Genomic DNA, 20,524 nt, shown 5'->3' with positions numbered 1-20,524 from the left:
AACAAAGGCCCTTCCTTGCTTGCCACCATGGTTGCCCAAATCTGAGGCTGACATAAAGTGGCTCAGGCCACCTTGAAGCCACAAGACTCAATTAGGTCTCACCCACCACATGGGGGCTGAATCTAATGGTCGTGAACGAACTAGGTGGATTCAGGCACCATGTTGTGTCTTAACATGGGGGATTTTGTGGGTTGCTAAATATGAAATTAGCAATGGAAGATGGAAATCTTATGTTTGTTTGTCATAATGGAATATATTATTTCTAAAGAAAAAGAGTAATGTTACATGTATTTCTAGAATGTACTAGGGCAAACGGCATGGGCAACCCTGCCCACGCACAGCTCGGGCGTTAAGTTAACCCTAAATCCCCCTCCTAGCCCCCCTCTCTAAAAAAAAAGTTGACTCTCTTCTCTTCCCCCTCTCTTTCTTTCCTCTGTGGCTTTATGCGTTGCTGCCCTCTCTACCTCTTGCAACGCCGTCTTCTACTACTCATCATCCTCCTCAACTCCTCCTTCTCAGTTCCTTCATCGAGTTCATGAGTTTGTCTTCTATTAATTTAGGTTTTTTTTTTATTTTTATTTTATTTTATTTTTTTTTTTAATTTGAATCATTTGATATGTATTGTGTTATAGATTTGATTTATATTTTATTTATTGTTGTGGATTCTTTGTATGATTTTATATTTTGTTGCATTTTCTCTTTTGTTTTAATTTTTTTTCTGGTTGGGGGGCCATGGGCGACTAGTCGGTCCGCCCTTGCACTCTGGTTGCAAGAAGGGAGCAACCTAATCCCGTGGGGTGCGAGTAGCACCCTAGAATGTACAAGTCTAGTGTACTCCCTTTGAAAAAATTAAAGTTCATCTGAAAAGTTAGTTTTCTTGAATAGACTACAAAGGACTTGCACACTCTATAAAATTATACAAATCATTTTGAAAAAGCCAATTTACCCATAGTCAAATTTCGAAGACACACTGGGTTATGGACTAATTCTCTCTCTTTATCTCTCTTTAAAGCTTAGGAGTTGAAGTTGCAAAATATATATTTTTTAAGAGAAAATCTATTTAGAAGCCTTATTTTTAATGCACCCAGCATACTGAGAGTTTTTTTCCTAAATAGAAGTCAGTGTAATCGCATTCCACTTATAATGAGCCTCATTATATATTAAAAAAAAAAATCCAAATACCAATAATTTTTTAGTGTTATTGATGTAGAAAGCTCTACATCAGCGGTGTGCTTTCTAAAGCTTCTAAATAGATTTTATGTAATAAAAAAATTATTGAACGTGGTTAAAAATTAGGAAAATGATAAACCCACTACTAGTTTATAATTAGTGAAAAAAAGGGTGAATCGGTAAACCGAACTAAACCAATGAGGTGGGTTCAATACCTGGTTCGGTCCTATCAGATTTTGATTTTTTTTTTCTAACACGTACCGGTTCATATATATATATATTTTAAATTTTTTATATCATATAAAATATTTTTATATGATTTTTTATATTCTATATAAAATTTATGTATAATATATATAATTATGTATAAAATAATTTTGTATTATATGATAAATCATTAATTAATATAATATTAAATTTTAAAATCCTACATAAATAACTGTATATTATCACTATAAGCTATTATATTAGTAATTATACTAATACTATATCACTATATTCTATAATACAATTATAATATATATTATAATATACTATAATATATTATCACTATATTATTATATACTATATAATATATCGAAAAAATCGAAACGAAACTTGTAAAATCAGAAGTACCTGTTTAGGAATGTAATCAATGCGGTATCCGTTTTTCAAATTTCAAAATCGGTATAAACCAATTAAGTTTTAAAATATATCTAGAATCATACCAGACTAATCCAAACCGGTTACACCCATATAGTTAATAACTCTATTTAAAATGAAGGATAATTATATAAAATTTAAAATAATTTTTTAATGAAATGAATTATATTAATTAATTTGAAGTGAATAATAAAAAAATTATAGATATATCAATCACAGTTGTATCCTAGAGATCTATTAATGTTATAGTTAACTTATAATATATATTTGACGTCAAAATTATAATATCTGTTATTAATAAATGTAATATGTTTTATTAAAAAATAAAAATTAAAAGAGAAAAAGTTACACATACGTTAAGTTTGCGTATGAGAGAAGATTGGCTTCACGCCGTATCAGTTAGGACCTAGGAGTCTAGGACTCTCCAACATGTTCTTGTTTTAAACCCCAAAATATTCATGCTTCTCTTCAAATCTACCATTCCCAATTTTCTCTCCCACACTATTCCACTCTCCTCGCCAGATCTCCCTCCATGCATACCTTTCCGTTCCCATCAATCTAGCTCCTTTGCTTTAACTCTCCTCCTGAGAGCATTCTTCTTAAACCTCTCGCCCAGCTCTTGCTTTCCTCAGATCTACTTCTTCACTTCAAAACTGTTTCTTGTCTCAGTCTAATTACTACCCATATTGCTTCTCAGATCCAGGATTTTGAATTCCGTTTCTTCACGTGTTCACCGACGATTTTCAAATGGCGAAACTCGCAAAATTCTGTCCCGCTCTACTCCTGGCGTTTTCCTTCTTGTGTTTCTCCGTGTACGGACAATCCCCGGAGAGTCCACCCAGTCCGGCGCCCGAACTCGGTGCAGACGTGCCTTCACCACAGGCTCCGGCGCCAAACGTTGTCTCTCCGGCGAATCCGCCGTCGAGTTGGTCTCCCCCGGCTCCTTCTCCGGTAGATCCCGCTCCAGCATCCTCTCCTACACCGTCACAATCCAAATCTCCTGCACCGACGCCGTCACCATCCAATGCTGATGCGCTCAATCACGTCAAGACCTCCACCGGCAAAGACGAAGCCAAAAACTCTTCAGGCGGAACGAGCAGTGGTAAGAAGGCCGGGATCGTAGTCGGAGTGGTAGTAGCGGCTGGGCTAGTCGTACTGGCTGGATTGATCTACAAGAAGCGCCGGGACAACATTCGGCGAAGCCAGTACGGGTACGCGGCGAGGAGAGAGATCCTGTGAAAAAGGCGCCGAAACCAAAATCGCGAACAATTTTTCTATAATCGCACTGCTATTGGTTTATTGTTACTATGTAATTGCTTTGGTAATTTGGTAGTTTAATCAAATACTTTGGGTAGAATTAGTTTCTGGGGGGATTGTGAATTAGCATCTTTAGTTATTGGGATTCTGATTCTTCATTCTTTTTCGGGTTGGATATTGGATTTTCACGTGCTTGCTAATAATGTCTTTTTACCGATATTGAATCTCAGAAGTTTTAAAAATATATATGGAATAAAAATAAAATCAGCTCTGCCTTTTGCCTTTATTTTCATTTTGCCCATTATATATAATTGTAAATAATTTATATTTATATTTATAATTTTACTCATATTTATTGAAACGAAGTTGCCATTCAATACGAATAGCATCATGATTGCATAAGAAGTGCTTTCCTTTCGGCAAGTTTGATAACTGATAATGTGATGATTGTATATGAAGTTCTCCATTCTACGAAGATGCAAAAAAAAATATATATATAATATTATGAAAAATATTTTAACTATAAAGTGATTAGATAAAAATAATTTCACTGAGGGCCCGGCTAGTATGCCGTCCCATTCATACTGTTGAGCATATCACCTAGCTTTTTTTTTTTTTTTTTTTTTTTCACATTTTTTAATTATTTTCTTAATCATTAAGTTAAAAAAAATATATTAATACACTTAAAATCACTTTCTTAATTATTAAATAAAAATAAAAAATTTTGTCCAACGGTCAAACTGGGCGATCAACTCCAGGCGACAAAGAAGTTTTATCTTTTCATAAACGGGTTTTGCTAGACGCAGTTGGCATGCAGTCGGATAAAAAAAATTATAAAAATGTTTTTTTTTCATGGTTGTACAGAATGAATAAAAAAAAGTTATAAAAATAATTTTTTTTTCATATAGGTTCTATATTAATTCATTTTTTTTAAATTAACTGCACATCGACTATATTTACCGACTGTAAAAATCATTTCTCTTTGGGTTTTGGTTTGTTTGCTGCCGTGTTGTCTAGACTTCTTCGATAAGATGGATTGGCTTCTACGTTTTGGGATTGTTGGGCCATCAAACCGGGGGCTAACAGTTAATGTGCATGCACATGACCCCTTGTATGGTAGCACGATTTTTTCATTTTAGGCTCTAGAACGTTGGCGAATATATTATTTATATACTACACTTTTATCTCATTCCCATCTTTGTCTTGACGGATTACAATATTACGAGTTTTGTCATGTATGAATAAAGTCACGATTAATCTACGTATTAATACTGATTTATTTATATTTAAAATTTAAATTAATATTATTTTTAATAAAATTTATTTTTGATCAATTATATTAAATTAATATACATATTAATACGTAATTGTAATTACAACTAAATTTTTCCATTACACAATACTTGATGTTCAAAGTTTTACTGCACTCTTAATTTTATTTTTATCTTATTACGACCCCGTATCTTCGAATCAACTTTTGATTTTGTTTTATTTCTTGAGAGAGAGAGAGAGAGAGAGAGAGAGTTGGGCTGTCCCCAGCTGTGGGCGTCGGCTTATTCGTTCATACCCCACAAGTCGAAGAAATAAATGGGCCCCCCCTTCCCATGTGAGACATACGAATGAAGTCATCTGATTTTTTATGGAAGCCGGCCCCATGCAAAACTTGTGTGTACAAGTTGCGACAGTTTTGTGTGTATTTTCTATTCTTTTTTTCATTTGTCTTCTATTCAAGGTTGATCAAGATGTGACAGAATTTAAAGTAAGTTAACATGTCAATATGAAATTAGACACATGAGCTTCTTGTGAAGCACTATAACAATTTATATACCATATGGAGTAACTATTAAATAGTCTCGAAGTACATATGATATTTCAGTTATTGACAAGACATCGTGTCATTAAAAAGTAATATTAACGTAACCAATTTTAATTACATTACATTATATAATAAAATGCTATGCATATTTTGAGAGTAATAATTTTTTTTTGTATGTGCAATATATGATATCCTTGTTATATCTTTTTAACCCCTCAAAACCTTCACCTTCTAGTGAAGGTTCTAATAACTAAAAGTAATACTAGATACAGTGGATGTGCCAACTTTGTATATTAGGTTGTATATAAAATATAAACAATACTATTCGACAAGCCACTAGAAATTAGTTCAGTCAAATTTGAATTTGGCTTGATTCATTTATTACATGAACTGTTTGTGAATGCAAAATTATGATAGATTATTAAACGATACAGCTCATACAAAACACGACTCAACTTGTATAAATGCGTATAAACTCAAATAATTTTTTTTTAATAGCATTATCTCTATATGTATAAGGGGTGTATTTAAAATATTGAAAGGGATTATAGAATAAATCTTATTTTTAATACTAAAAATGTTACTTGAATCCTTAGGAATCTAATTGTTGATATATATATATATATATTATATATATAATACAATATTAGCGAAAAGCCAAAGTTTGCTTGTCAAAATCGCTAGATAAAATTATATAATACAAAATAAATACTTTATTTTGTTTAAATGAAATAGCTCATGAATAAGTTAAAACTTGCTCGAATACTAAATGAGTTATTTGTGAACATAAAATCAACTCAATCAAAAGCTCGAGCTTGACTCGTGTTTGAATAAAAATTAAACAAACGAGGCTCGATCACCCACTACTTGTTCGAGCCTAACTTGTATATACCCATACTCATGTACTCAATTTGAAAAAAATTAAAAGATAAAAAATAGGAGTCGCATTGAAAATTAAGTTTTTCATATAGGTTGTAAATTTATTTTTATAAAGAATAGACAAGGAGTTGCACGCTCTACAAATATATAAATCATTTTTCAATAGTTAACAATATGATTGCATATAGGAATGTGAAACAACTGATACTGATGACACACCAGACGACTTTACCAAAGTCCAAGAAATTTTCAAGTTTGGTAAAATAAATACATGATATGTTTCGATAATAATGATGACCAAGACATGATAATATTAAGGATGAAAAAATAATGACAATAATACTGATGTTGTCTATTATTCTGATGAGCTTAATAATCTTAGATCAAACGTGTTAGAAATAACCATCTCCTTGCTTTATCTACATCATACTCTTATTGGTCACGTGTAATTGAAATACTGAAAGTCAAAAACTTTTCTTTTCTTTTCTTTCTTTTTTTTTTTTTTAATGTTTTATAACAGACACATACTTTCATACAATTATGAAATGAAATTTACTCCAAACCTGATTAGAGGAAAGAGTAATACTGCATATAGTCGTAGAATACGCAAGCGTCATGCTTTGAAAAAAGGTCATATCCACTATTTTTTTAAAATAATTACATTGCACTTATACACTCACGACTGCAACTATGATTTCTCTATATGAAATCTCTTCTATCACATCTTTAAATATGACAAGTGTCCATTATGTATATGATAAGTACATATTTTTTAAAAAATTCAAATTAACAAAATGAAAAATACTTTAACTATAAAGGGATTACAAAAAAGTAAAACCACAAACTGATGTGACTTGATGTGGTACGTCAAATTGTAAAGTTACTTTTATTATAAAGTAAATCTAACGGATTTTATGAAACCATATCAGTTTGTGAATTTACTTTTAATTACTTGCCAAATGTTCACGAGATACATGTGAGATTTCTAAATAGATTTGAGTATGTTTCCAATAACCCAATTTAGAGGAAAAAAACCCTATCCCATAATTATTTTCTTTGTTTTTTTTTTTTTTTAGATTTTCAATCTCTCTCTTGAATTTTCTAACCAAGTAATAGAAGTATTGAAAGCCCTAAATCTCAAGACTTCCTTTTTTAAGAATGGAAGAAAAAAACAATGTTGGTTGGGTGGTTTTAAGCTGTAACGTTTATCTCAGATTAGGTTCCTGGTCCCCGTATCTCATTTTCAACCCATGTGAACTACATGATCATGACAGGGGCAAGGAATTGAAGAAAGACAACTATTCCACCTAATGAAGTTTACAGCAACTCTCCAGAATTTAAGATTTTCTAGACATCCAAAACATGGAACAGAAATTTGGGATCTAGCTAATAATTATGGGCTCTACCAATTATGGGTCCCTTGAATTGTTCTGTCTTATTCTGTAACAACTCAAGATCCCCTTTTGGACCATTCGTAGATTCAATGTGTTCAGATTCTGAACTATCAATTTACCTAAAATTAATTGGTATTAAGAATTGGTAACACAGAGCGATATTGTGTATGTGTGTGCACCTTCAAAATCCCTCTCTTATAATTGAGCTCCTTTTACTCGAACCGATAATCTCATACAACTTGTTGGACTATAAGCTGTTAATTCACCTGAAACGAATTGGTGTTAGTGATGGAAGACACGCTCACTTGTTGATATCGCACATCGCCAGACCTGTTTTTAGTGTGATCGTGTACTCCAAAACATACAAATGCTCTTGCTCTTCTAACCTCTATAAGGAGGATTCATCTTTCTAATGACAAATCCTACAAAAGTTTTGGTTGTAATGCTGTTTTCTGTTTTTTTTTTTTTTCTTTGGACCGGAATTGTGCCTATTGTTGCGATACCTCAATATCTTCTGATAGAGTTCTATTTAGAGTAACCATCTTGCCTATCAAATTTTTTAAGATTTTATCTATTAAGAAGTTTAATTTAATTTAAACTTGAGTGTTAAGCATTTCATTTTGATCAACTAGTAATGGATAAGCCCTACCCTATTTCTTGATGGGAAGAAGTCTAACTTTGTTAAGAGGGTCCAAAGCCTAACCTATAAATAAAAGGCATGTGTACACCATCAGTACGGTAATGCATAGGCTAGAAGATTCTCTTCCTACTCAAATATTTCTTTTCTTTTTTTTTTTTTTGAGTGAGTTTTCTTTTAGGCTCTTGCTCGTTCTTGAGTCACCATGGCATGAGGTATGCAATTTATTATTTCCGCTCCTGTCTATTCTGTATTTTATAAGAAAATATTACAACTTCACGTCAGAAAGAGAAAAGCCTTGTGTAATGCAGCAAAAGATGTTTTTGCATACCGTTCCCAAAGACAGTTTTGGAGCAAAATGGAGTCTTTTCTGCATCACAACTGCAAGGATTTGGTTGCTAGCACATAGCATTTTGAATTAAATAACAAGCGTTAATATAGTTTCCATCAATATCAAGGTAATGAAGCTCATTTAACATATGAAGGACAGAAATATGCAGCTTGGTCTGTGTTAGGCACTTACCCAGGAAACCTGAATTTATTACTAATGATGGACATATGACACTGTTTTTCATATAATTGTCGATGAAGACATAATTCACATTCGCAGCTTACATTTGTATTTTGGTTAATCTTTTCTGGAAAAATATTTTCATATTGTGCTGCTGTTTATCCTGTATTGGCTATAACTTTGGAGAAGTGGACTTACATAACAGGATTTTCACTTTGCATTTTGACAGTCTTGACTCCTATCTGCCAATTGAAAGCGCTGTGCTACTGTTCTTACTCTTCTGCAGGTGGGTCCACCCAGCGGCCATGATCTTTTATAAGCTGGATCAAGGCATCAGTTGCATGCTCCATCGCAATCCCGCGCTTCACCACCGTCTGAAAACAGTCCGACTTTTGTCAAGTTCACCCATTTGTTGTGATTGCAAAACCACAATCATCATGAAAACAAGGCCTTAAAAACTACGACTGCCAAAAATGTCCTAGCACTTCTTTTCAGATTTAAAAAGATAAAAAGAGCTTTAAGATATAGCCGTTCTACTCCACTAAAAAGGAAAAAGTAACCACGTGTTATGTACATGTTCCAGGGGGAATTCCTGAACGAGTGATAGGAAGATCCACTTGGAAGTCACATGACTAACTGGCGAAGGATATGAGGGTCTGGTATTTGTCTCTAATGATTTGAGCCCTTGTAAGGGCCAACTGTGTGGATTTAGGACTCAAAAGACTTTTCAGATGGAACGGGATTAAAATGCACCATCGAATAGCACCCCCATTGGAGCATATGGTTGAATTTTTTGAATGATTCTTCTCATGATTGCAACTATTGTACCGGCTCTGATTTCCATACCTCAGTAAAATTGCTTCCTACTAAACATTTGCCCAGATGATATCAGTGATCGACAATCATATGGTAACGATAATGGTTCCTGAATCTGATATAATTTATTGATCTCCAGGCAGCATGCCCTTGAAACGTCATCTGGTGTTATATATATATATTAATTTGTCATAGTACATAAAAGTCAGAAATATTTTTATTTTTGTTCCAGGGTGTCGTAATAAAGACAAACTGCTTCTTGTATATGCTGAAATATGGCTGTTAGACACCTTGGCATACTATCAGGAAATTGTGCTGATTTAATTAGAAACTTGATTCCTTTATACTTCTTATTATTGACTATAATTTATTAAAATTTTCCACTTGGTGAGTTTTAATTAAATACATTATATGACATGTTACAAAAGGATTTCATACCTTCCCAACATAAAGGTCAATCTTTCCAGGAGCACCGCCGACATATCCAAAGTCTGCATCAGCCATCTCCCCGGGTCCATTTACTATGCAACCCATTATTGCAATCTGGAACAGGAAAGAAATAAATTGGATGGATGAAAGCAATCTTGATCAAGAAGAATAAGATTGTGTTTTCAATATCATCAGATGACTGTGCAAAAGAATTAGGTAATTACTGAAACACCAGGCAAGTGCGATGTCTTCTCTCGTATTTGTGCACTTATTTCTTGAAGGTCAAACAAAGTTCGGCCACAAGATGGGCATGAAACATACTCCTGCAATGATGTTCAGGCATACGAAATTGGTAAGATACTATGATTTATTCCTCAGATAAATACTTTTTGTTTAAACTTGGAAGCTTTTACCGTCTTTGTATTCCGCATTCTACAACCTTGTAGTAAATTGAAAGATGTATTCCGAAGAAAATCAAAATCCTTATCTGGGGCTTCTAATAGGACACCATCTCCAAGCCCATCTACTAGAAGGGCTCCCGCGTTGGTACCAGCACCAATGACCAAGTCATCCCTGAAGGTAGAAGAAAGGTAGGGTAATAAGAAACTACTCATACCTTGAATCTGCCTCAACGAGTGTGGATTCATTACCTGTGAATCTGTTTTGGAAACTGAATATGGTGAATTACGGGAAAGTTCAGAGAACTGTCTGCTAGGTACTCAAATAGCCTGCAGCAAAAATTTAAATTACCAGGTTGTGGAAAATCGGCTAAAAAATTCACTACTAAGAACTGGGATAGCAAGAGAGAGAACCTCTAAAAAATAAAAATAAAAAATAAAAAATAAATAAAAAATAAAAAAAGTCAAAAGCTTCAATCAATGGGGAGAATTGATCCTTAGAATCTGTTACAGGGGATTCTCAACACAAAAAAGCTATGAATGACCCTTAACAAAAGAGCTAAAGCTAACACGGGCAGAAACCCTTATTCCACAGCGCCAATGAAACAATGAGTCATAAACTACACACTAGTTTTGGACTCTGTTTTGAATTGCTTTTTTAAGAAAAACACCTAGAAGGTCATTGGAGCCAAGCCAATAGGCAACATAGGTAGTATCAATAACTATACTTAAAGACTGCTTCAAGATTGGTTAATACTTAAAACTCAGGAATTAAATTTGTGGCTCCTCAGCTGCACATGACAAAAAGCAAAGGAAATGCTGTGTCTTAACTTGGTATTCCCTGCCATCCCTGTCACTACATGTAGCCTTTCTTTTTAATAATTAGTAAGAAAATAACATGATTTACCTTCAACAACTTACCAACTGACTTTCTGTTGCAATATTTCGAGTGACTAATTTGTAAACTTCTCTTTCTTTTTCCTTGTAACTAATTTGTAAATTTGTAAGAAATGTTACTAGTTAATACCTCCTTGCGGCATGCACTCTGCTGATTTTATCTTCAGTAAGTGGTAGTTCATGAAGAAGCATAGTAGCATTAACACCTTTGAGGATTTTTAGTTCTTCATACGGCTCATCACCACGTACAGACACAACCACACGTGAACCTGCAAATTAACCAACGGTTATGAAATGTGTTATAAAATTTAACATTATAAAAATGCTGTGCTCAACCTTTTTTTTTTTTTTTTTTTGAAAAAGGGGGGGGGGGGAGAGAGAGAGAGAGAGAGAGAGAGAGAGATGGGGGGAGAGAGATAAAAGGAAAAGGATGTGTCACTCAAGAACTCCATATTAATCAAATGCCAAGTGTCACCTTCTGGCAAAAGCTTGTAAGCACCAGTTGATAACTCCTTTAGGTTTACCAAAACCATGGAATTGGGAAATGGCTTTGTTAGCTGCTCAGATAAGGGAGTTATAACCCCCATGCTTATATCTATCAGCCTTTTCAGAGCTAGCCGCTGTTCATGTAAAAAATAATATCAAATCATTCCATTATTTCAACCACTCAATATTAATGGAGTGACATGGTTTGGATTATAACAAGGTGGAGCTGATAAACTCTGTGCATGAGAGAGAGAAGACATGGAATGATTTTCCAAAAGTTATGAAGCCACAGCATAGTAGGGCTCTTACAGCATCATCGTCATCTACTGGTGGAAGTTCTCTCAGTAAGATTGAGTCCACAGTTGCCAGATCCTAAATTAACAACATTGTGGATGGTTATTGTAATATTAGTTCACCAAATACAGATCAAATGACTGTTACATCAAAGATATGGAGTAAGAATAGACCTTAAATGGCATGCCAACAACAAGTTTTGCAGAAAGTGACTTGTAAAGGAGCTCTGGCATCTGCATTTTGAAAAAAAAAAAATACAAAAAGAATTTAGACGGTTATAAATCAAACCCCCTCCCCCATTTTCTGAAAATATTGAGATAAAAGAACAAAAACGGGAACACATTTTCAGTCCAAGTACTACCTTCAATTGATCTAGGGAAACTGACATGAGAACAGAACCATCACGGTGCAGGACACCCCTATAATCCACCTCCTCACCCTGTACTTATTTAAGTATTTTTTCCGTTTGAGAAGTTTAAATAGAGCAGTAAGAATGCACAACTCTATACCACTTTCAAAAAATTTCAATAACGAACCTCTTGTTGCATTGGCAATTGACCAGATCGGCGCTGGAAATCAAAATAATGCCTGTTCTTTTCTTCAAATGGTGCCTGAGGAGCATCAAAGAGAAGGTTCATAAGATTATCAACATATTGGTATTGAGGTGGTTAAGTATGTTTATTTAATCATTCAAAGGAAAATTAGAATCTCACCACTCCTCGATGAAGTTCAGCTGCTCTCATACCAAGGTTAGCCAATCTTCTGCATGGATCTATCTCCTCCTCTGGCGGTTCTGTGAGAGACACTCTGATTGTATCACCTAGACCATCCTGCAAAGATAAATGCTTCCAGTACTCTATAATGGTAATCATATGGCCTTCTACAGCTAGAGAAGATCTAATACTCTGAACCAAAATAGATTAAAAGGAATGGGAATAGGAATTGCTATGAATTGATACTACATGTACACATAGCCTATTCCTATTTATTTGTTTAGCCGCAACGTTATAAAATGTTTGTGGAATCAAATAAAAAACATAATGTAAGATGAGAAGTGCTACAGCCACAAAGATCCTGCAAAAGTAAACCCACAAACTGACTTGACTTCATATGATACGTTAGATTTACTTTACAATAAAAATAGCTTTACAATCTAACGTACCACATCAAGCCATGTTAGTTTGTGAGTTTACTTTTGTGGGATCTCTTTGTGGCTAAGGCATTTCTCTAATAAGATAAACCATACTATATGAGAAACTAACATGGAAAAATTATAAATTTTGTACTTAAATTTCAATTGCATTACTATTTTTTCATTTGAGTTATTTTTATTTTACCAACAGAAACTTTTTCTTGGGTGTCATCTATTACCTACATAATTTATGAAGCATCTTCTTTGTACTCTATTGAGCCGCCTCATCAGTTTATTTTATTTTATTGACCTATCTCAACCTTTCACACGCTAAAACAACCTTAAGTTGTATTGTCTTTATTACTACATTAAACCCACTCGATTTTTGGCATGAAGATTTAAAGAAAAAATATTTGAAGATGAAAGGTTTCCTACCATTTATTATTACTAATTGATAGAGGCAAAAGACTTTTCATCTTGTTGCGGTTATTGATTTTCCATTACTTGTCTCTTTGGCTTTCCCACCACTTAACACTTCTATTGTTTTATTATAACTTTTTCCAAAAAAAAAAAATTGTTCATCTTATTGTAGCTGTTGACTATCAGTTATTTAGTATATTTACCGCCTTGGCTTCCTTGGCTCTTAACCATTCTACTTTGAACTCTCTGTATTCTCACTGGCTAATTTTGATGTTTGTTTAGACAAGAAAAGGGTCCTTCCTCAATATTTTAAGAATATTTTTGCATTTTAGATTCTTTGTGACAGAAATTTTAAACAGCTAATGCATGATAGTCAGGTAATTATTCCTGTGCCATTGTGCAGGTCGACGACTAGTATATAAATATTCCCAACTCCTAGGTAAGGAATATCTGTTCTTCAAATCACAGGAATGGCTATCATGAATAGTACTTTGTCAAGATCAAGCCAAACCAAGTGTGCCTCTTCTATTTCAAGGTCTATTCTTCAATCCAAATATATCCCCAATCATTGATGTTTCTCAGGATATATTATTTCTGACCATGAAGAAAAAATATTTCGAAAATTGCACAGCTGCATTAAGTGGATTCACTAAAAGAAATATCCCCGATTTCCTCTTGGAAATGCCAAGAACATCCCTAACTACCATAAATATCTCTGTTTACCACCAAACCCATCAGCCCAAAAGTTTTCAATCTCTGTCAAAAGACAATGTACTCCAGCTTCATCACCAAACCACACAAATAAATTTTCTTACAAATTTATAATGCATGGATGCAAAATCCCATTTTTTGGATAGCAATTTATCATAGAATTCCAGCGTCTCTAGTAGGCATTGTATACGAACACTTGGCGTGCTACTTCTACATTAGAAATGATGTATAGTATTTTATCCAGATCTCAGCCATGTGACCCAGATATTTATGGGGAATTCAAGCAAGTTAAAATTTCAAGTTTTCATATTCATTTAAACCCTATTTTTTTCTCAAACAATTATGAAAGAGCAAGAAAATCTTCAATAAAATAATTACGTTAACTTGTTTAGTTCATTACAGTCCTAACCAACCAACTATTTTTTTTTTTTTTTAATTCCTTATTCTTGGTATCTACTTAGTTACTATGAAAAAGTGTGGTGGGCTGCTTGCACAGAAAGTGGGGCATAAAAGAAAAGAGGGTGATGTTTCATGCTTTTATCTGCTTATATGGCTGAGAATTAACCAGGCACAATGGTCATGGTGACCTTGATATGAAAATCACTAAGGCCTGGATCATGGCCAGCATGGATTTGGTCCTGGTGTGAAACTATAAATGTAAGGAAAAGCATTTGACAAGCCTCAAGACTGAGATAAAGTTCACAAAATGTGAGGAGAATCCATTGTATAGTACAGCATCTGGGCCGATTCAGACCATCTCAGCGTTCGAATTTGTTACTTCCCGGTTTGGCAAGGGCTTCAGCAGCATTGTATCAGGAGACATTTCAGAGTCAATGGTGTTGAAGACAAAGTCATAGGAGGGGAATGTGTTTGAGTAAGCCAAGTGTTGGTGTGTAAAGTGGATTAATAGCTGAATGTTTGTTGACTTTTTAACCATAGATTTGATGCCATGGTTTCATGTTCTTGCATATGCGGTCCACATTCTAAACTTTTGAAGAGAATTCCTATTTTATAGAAGGTGTGGTTGGGCTTGCTAGACGTGGCCTTGATGGTTCTGACTTGGAAAAATGACTACAGGTCAGGTCTATCTATATGGATTGTGAACGGGGTTGATTGAAGAGAAGGCAATACCTGAAGAAGGGTCCCAATTCCAATTGCAGATTTCATTCTCCCATCCTCACCTTCTCCAGCTTCAGTAACTCCCAAGTGTAATGGGTAATCCCAGCCATGAACATACATTTCTGCTACAAGTAAACGGTATGCCTGGACCATGACAACTGGGTTGCTTGCTTTCATTGAGAAGACAAAATTATGATAGTCCAACTTCCGGCATATCCTTGCAAACTCAAATGCAGACTCAACCTGTTCATGGATCGCTGAATTGTGTTACGGGACTGAGCTTGGAGATAGAATAAAACAAGCACAAAAGTAGTTGGGCACTTAGGTAGAACAAAAGAAAATAACAGCTCACCATTCCCCTGGGAGAATCCCCATAGTAGCTCATTATACGATCAGAAAGACTCCCATGGTTAGTACCGATACGCATTGCTCTTCCATATTTCTTACATTTCTCAACCAAAGGAGTAAAAACCTGTTGTGTTTTATATTAAAAAAAACTTCAGTACAGACTGAGTTACATTAATGAATATATGATTGACTGACCACATGTTTACACTGGCAAGCTAAATTTGGAAAAGAATCATGGGTAGAAGAAAAATAGCATTAATCTTTGGGTGCTTGTCCAGCCAACTTAAACGAAAATTGTGCTTGGAAAGAACTTTAATTATTTCTAAGCGTCATGGGTTCTGAACTTAAAATCAACGAGGGACTGGAGTATTATCGTGCACACACAACCATTAATATATACATAAATATATATATATATATATAAATATATATATATAACTTGAGGGAATGAATTTGCAAACAGAGACACTGCATTTCTTATTTCACCTATTAATTGTTCACTACACTGAGATACCAAGTACATAATATGGGAACTTGTTGAAGCTTATTTGGCAAAGTGCTGACATAGCAATCCATGCTGTAACTAAACTTATCAGTGCCTATAAATGGAATGATGAGCTTTTGACCTGCTCAATATGCTCTAGTTCTTTTTGATAGTCATCTTCTGTGTATTCTAGCTTCTCAAATTGAGCCCGCCTATCAGCTGCAGTCCAATCACCTCGTTATATGTAGAATAATTGTCATGAAACATGAAAACATAATTAATGAATCGCAAACTGCATACCGAAATTTCCAGGGTTGACACGAATCTTGTCAAAGCAATCTGCAACACGCAGTGCAACAGTGGGAGCAAAATGAATATCTGCCACCAGAGGTATATTGTAACTGCACAAAAGATAGTTGGTGACTACTTGACACTTAAATTTATTAGGATTTTAGGCTCCAATTAATTGCCACTATCACTTTCAAAAATCTAGACCTACTTTTTCTGCACAAGAGAATTCTTGATTTCGAAACATGCATCTGCTTCTTTCTTCCCTTGGACTGTTATCCGGACAATATCTGCTCCTTTGTCTGCTATTCTCATTACCTATTGACAGATTGGGAGTTAGTTCAATAAAATGTGTGTGGAAAATGTGTAAGAGTAAAATAGGAAACATGTTTTGTTATTAACTATCACTTCCCCAACATTTGAATTTTATTTAGGGTAATTTATCATAGCAACTTATTATTATTATTATTATTAATTAATAAAAAAAATTGTCATGTCGTGTAAAACCTGAGATATCCTAGAGAGTTTGGTATGAGAAAAAAAGAACTTTTTGTGTGCTGTTGATTCAGACACATCAAGCAGTTCCAGCAGTAAAACGGAAAATGTAGTTGGTGTAGAATGGGCAGTCAATTAATGATTCCAGCCTTTATTAAAACATTGGTTTGCGAATCTATATTTTGATACTTATTTACCAACACAGAGAAGAACATTCTATGCCAATGAACTATTATAACATCTGAAGATAGCAAATGAAAACACAATATTTCCTAATCCCCTTGCCATTTTTTTATTGAAAAACATAGCCATTTTACATATTAAGGAAGGAATACTTGAGCAGATTGGAAGCTAAAGAACCTGTTCAACTGTTGCAGCAACATCTTTGGTGTCGGTTGTAGTCATTGTTTGAATCCTTATGGGATGCTCGCTACCAAGAGCCACATTTCCAACCATAACTGTCCGTGTTTTCCTCCTGACAGTTTTGTGTATGGATTCACAATACTTTTGTCTAGGAACTACATTTAAAACAATTATTCATCTATCAGGGGAAAAAAACATAAACAAAATGATACTACCCATAAAGATTAAATACACACACACACACACATATATATACATTAGATATTCACAACTTTAATTCCAATTTCTTCATATGGAGAACAAGCTGTGAACAAAAAAGTCATCAAAAAGTTGAACCCCACTCCATCGAGGCAACAATATTTGTTCTAGTAGAACCATTTGGTTTGGTGAGACGACACTACCATTTTAAGAAACAAAACACCTGCTGCTGTAACTTTTTTTTATTTTTTGGTAGAGAAGTATCCACTAAAGCTGCCAAATTGGAACCATTTCCCGAAGCTGGAATTCATCATTAGCCTACTTAATTACGTCTAACAACATAAATCAACAACGCGCTCAACATGATAGCCTGAAACTAAGCATTTGTAGTTGCATTCTTTTCTAAGATATTCAAAATGAACAGGAACAACTCATTGAAGAACATAACAGAGAATACATAACAAATGCATACTGAAATTCTACCTAAAAGAGGGCTCCCCTCCCATGCAGGCTGAAGTTCAGCAATGTCCGAGCTGGGATTTGAACTTGAATTGCGTATAGCCGAGACCTTTCTTCTGCCAGCCTTAACCCTCTTTATATCAGTAACTCTCACAAAATCCATACTTCTCGTGAACCCTAAGCATGGTTCCCTACTTTTCAGGCCCGTAAACGAAGCCGGTACTGCTCCGGTAGTCATATCCACTGAAACGAAACTTCCCCCCTTCAGATCCAAAACGCAATTCAACAGAATTTTACTTGGCTCATCAAAGGTAGTAAACGAAAATTTCGAAATTAAAGGCCCATTTTCGTTGATGAAAAAACTGAACAAATTCTTAGGAAACAAAGAATTTTAAATTTTAAAATCATCTTTACTGTTTGGTTCCCAGCTAAGAACCTCAAAATCATCGTTCTTTTTTATCTACTGAACTTCGTCATCGACCAAACAGTAACATTTTCCTGCGTAGCTTGAAGACGCAGGAAAATGGTACGTTTCAACACAGCCACGTAAAAACAACAAGTTTTCCCTTCAAAAACTCGTTTACACTACCTTAGTGCTGCTCGCTTAGGACCATGATCAGACCTCAGACGGTTGATAAAAGAAAAAACATAAACAAATTTCTTTCGAAATGCTTCCAGAAAAGCCAAAACGTATTACAAAATGGAATTCAGCTCAATTGACCAAGCGTAAGCTTTGGTTGTGGTGTTTTACCTTAAGCTTAATATATATTCAGTTCGTGGTGACAAAGTGAAAGGGAGAAGCCTCTGGAGAAGGAACTGGCCAGCTTGGTGGGAGGAGTTTCAGTTTCAGAGGCCAATGTTTGTGAGGATTTCAGAAAATTTTTGGTGAATTTGTACTTCTCGGAGAAAAATATAGTGAAAAAGAAGGCTGTGGTTATTCATAAAACAGGACAAAATTAAAACGTGTTCCTCGGCATCTTGTCATCCGTAGCCATACAAAACATGCGACATTTAACTCTTTTAATTTCTAATTCTGGCCTTATAATTTGGAATATTCGTTTTTTGTCATACGATGCTGTTGTTTATTTATTTATTTTTAAAAAAATTATTTATCATCTAATTTTTTATCATTTTCTTATTTTCTTAGCATCATTTACTATCAAATGATTGGTTTATAAATTAGACATAATAAATAGTCTATAATTATTTAATTCCAAATACTAAGATAACGGTCAAGAGCATGTGGCTCAGATAGCATGAAACCCAACCTCCATAATAGAGGTCTTAAGTTTGATCCCCCTCCCCAAATCTTCTAATATAAAAATAAAAAATAAAAAAAAATACTAAGATAACAAGAGAATAATAATAAAAAAGATAGTACTTAGTAGGTAACATTAATTTTTATATAATTACAATTAATTCGAGTTAAATTCACCAACCTGTTATTTTGAGAAAATATCAGTAAACAATGACATACAAAATAAACAGTTCAAAATTCACCTATTTAAGTAGTATCATATCATTATTTAGGTCTCATTTGGATGGTCATTTAGTTTCATCTCATCTCATTTTAGCATTTAAGAATTACTTAAATACAAATACTTTTTAATTTCTTTCTGATATTTTTTTTTTTATCTAATCATTATAATTTTATCAGACTTTTATATAAAATATAAGAAATAATTCAATTTTTTAAAATCCTACTATAAAATTTATATTAAAAATTTATATTTTCAACTTTTACTCTCTCATTGGAGTCATTTTCCAAAACTCAATAAAAATATTAATCTAAATTATTTCACTACTATTTATAAATTTCTCATCTTATTTTATCTCATCTATAATAGTGTTGCCATAAAATATTCATTTTACATTTATTTTTATTTTAAATTCTAAAATAAAGTTACTTACTTTCTATTCCTTTTTATTTTCTTCTTTTAAAATATATATAAATGAATCCCATTCATTTGTTACACTCATTCCATCCTATCCCATGCATTTATAGATTCTCAAACGAAGTATATAAGTTGAAGATATCTTCAATATTATGAGAGTCATGAGAAATAATAAAATATATATGTATGTATGTCCTTTTTTGTGTTCATCCTTCATGGGATGTTTTTATGCCACGTGTTCAAAGATAGGAAATTTATGTTCACAGATTTCTACAGGTGCGAAATGTTCTTTTATTTTTTATTTTTTATTTAATGATTAAGTAAATATTTTTAAATGAATATATGATTTTTTTTAAATATCTAAATAGTTTTAAAATGTAGTAAAAAAAATTGTAGAAAAAATAAATTATAACTGATCGGTGAGGATTCTCTCGTATATATAAGTTAATTTTATTAAAGTTAAAAGTATTAGAGTAAAATATTTAAAATTAAAACCAATTTAATAATATCAAATTTTGTATTTTCATTTTTTCTATTTATTGAAGTTTATTCGCTTGTTAAAAAAAAATGTTTTGAGTGGTGGATTATTTTCAACATATTTTATTATTAATTTTTTTATTTATTATTATCTATTATTATTTTTACTATTTATAAAATATTTAAAATTATCTCAGTAGCCGAACATAATTTTATTTGAACAGGAGAGGGAGTCTTAATCCCGATCTGGCACGCGTGGATCACATTTGGCAGGTTTTTTATTTTTCTAAATTAAAAAGAATAAAAAAATCAGTATTATCCACGAGTTACGTGATCATGAAATCGTGAGTTGTTGGGAGACATCCACGACATTCACGAGATCTTGTTTTGCATCGGTAACGAGTTTGACAGTTTGAACTCTCTTCTTTGCAAAAAGAGCCTGCTAGTGTCACCGCTATGGAAGCTCCCGCTAGTTTTAAATTTTTTTATATATTATTGTTTAATACGTT

At 33.5% G+C, this 20,524-nt stretch overlaps 2 protein-coding genes across 5 annotated transcripts; one reads left to right on the top strand and one right to left on the bottom strand.

Annotated features, from left to right (window-relative positions):
* Positions 1 to 2,195: 2,195 nt before the first annotated feature.
* LOC122293318 (pectinesterase inhibitor 10-like) lies at positions 2,196 to 3,355 on the top strand. Its single transcript, XM_043101861.1, has one exon. It carries the CDS (start codon positions 2,560 to 2,562, stop codon positions 3,049 to 3,051), a length of 492 nt encoding a protein of 163 aa, XP_042957795.1. The 5' UTR covers positions 2,196 to 2,559; the 3' UTR covers positions 3,052 to 3,355.
* A 4,947-nt stretch (positions 3,356 to 8,302) lies between these two features.
* On the bottom strand, positions 8,303 to 18,596 carry LOC122294533 (4-hydroxy-3-methylbut-2-en-1-yl diphosphate synthase (ferredoxin), chloroplastic-like). 4 transcript variants are annotated; one of them, XM_043103340.1, is made up of 20 exons: positions 18,395 to 18,596; positions 17,668 to 17,905; positions 16,984 to 17,141; positions 16,340 to 16,446; positions 16,141 to 16,241; positions 15,983 to 16,059; positions 15,361 to 15,480; positions 15,021 to 15,251; positions 12,340 to 12,456; positions 12,163 to 12,237; positions 11,988 to 12,065; positions 11,800 to 11,859; positions 11,642 to 11,704; positions 11,322 to 11,466; positions 10,977 to 11,115; positions 10,202 to 10,279; positions 9,965 to 10,124; positions 9,776 to 9,874; positions 9,561 to 9,665; positions 8,303 to 8,680 (listed from the first exon to the last, which is right to left on the bottom strand). In XM_043103340.1, exons 2-20 carry the CDS (start codon positions 17,879 to 17,881, stop codon positions 8,579 to 8,581), a joined length of 2,229 nt encoding a protein of 742 aa, XP_042959274.1. In that variant the 5' UTR covers positions 17,882 to 17,905; positions 18,395 to 18,596; the 3' UTR covers positions 8,303 to 8,578. The 4 variants fall into 4 exon arrangements, with proteins under 4 accessions (XP_042959274.1, XP_042959275.1, XP_042959277.1 ...); XM_043103341.1 differs by having other exon boundaries at positions 17,668 to 17,886; XM_043103343.1 differs by lacking the exon at positions 18,395 to 18,596 and adding an exon at positions 18,233 to 18,385 and having other exon boundaries at positions 17,668 to 17,886.
* Between the last annotated feature and the right edge of the window lie 1,928 nt (positions 18,597 to 20,524).

This window comes from Carya illinoinensis, chromosome 14 (assembly GCF_018687715.1).
Source record: "Carya illinoinensis cultivar Pawnee chromosome 14, C.illinoinensisPawnee_v1, whole genome shotgun sequence".
NCBI classification, from domain to species: Eukaryota; Viridiplantae; Streptophyta; class Magnoliopsida; order Fagales; family Juglandaceae; genus Carya; species Carya illinoinensis.
Note: the sequence above shows the minus strand (reverse complement) of the source record. Positions and strands in the feature narration are given on the sequence as shown.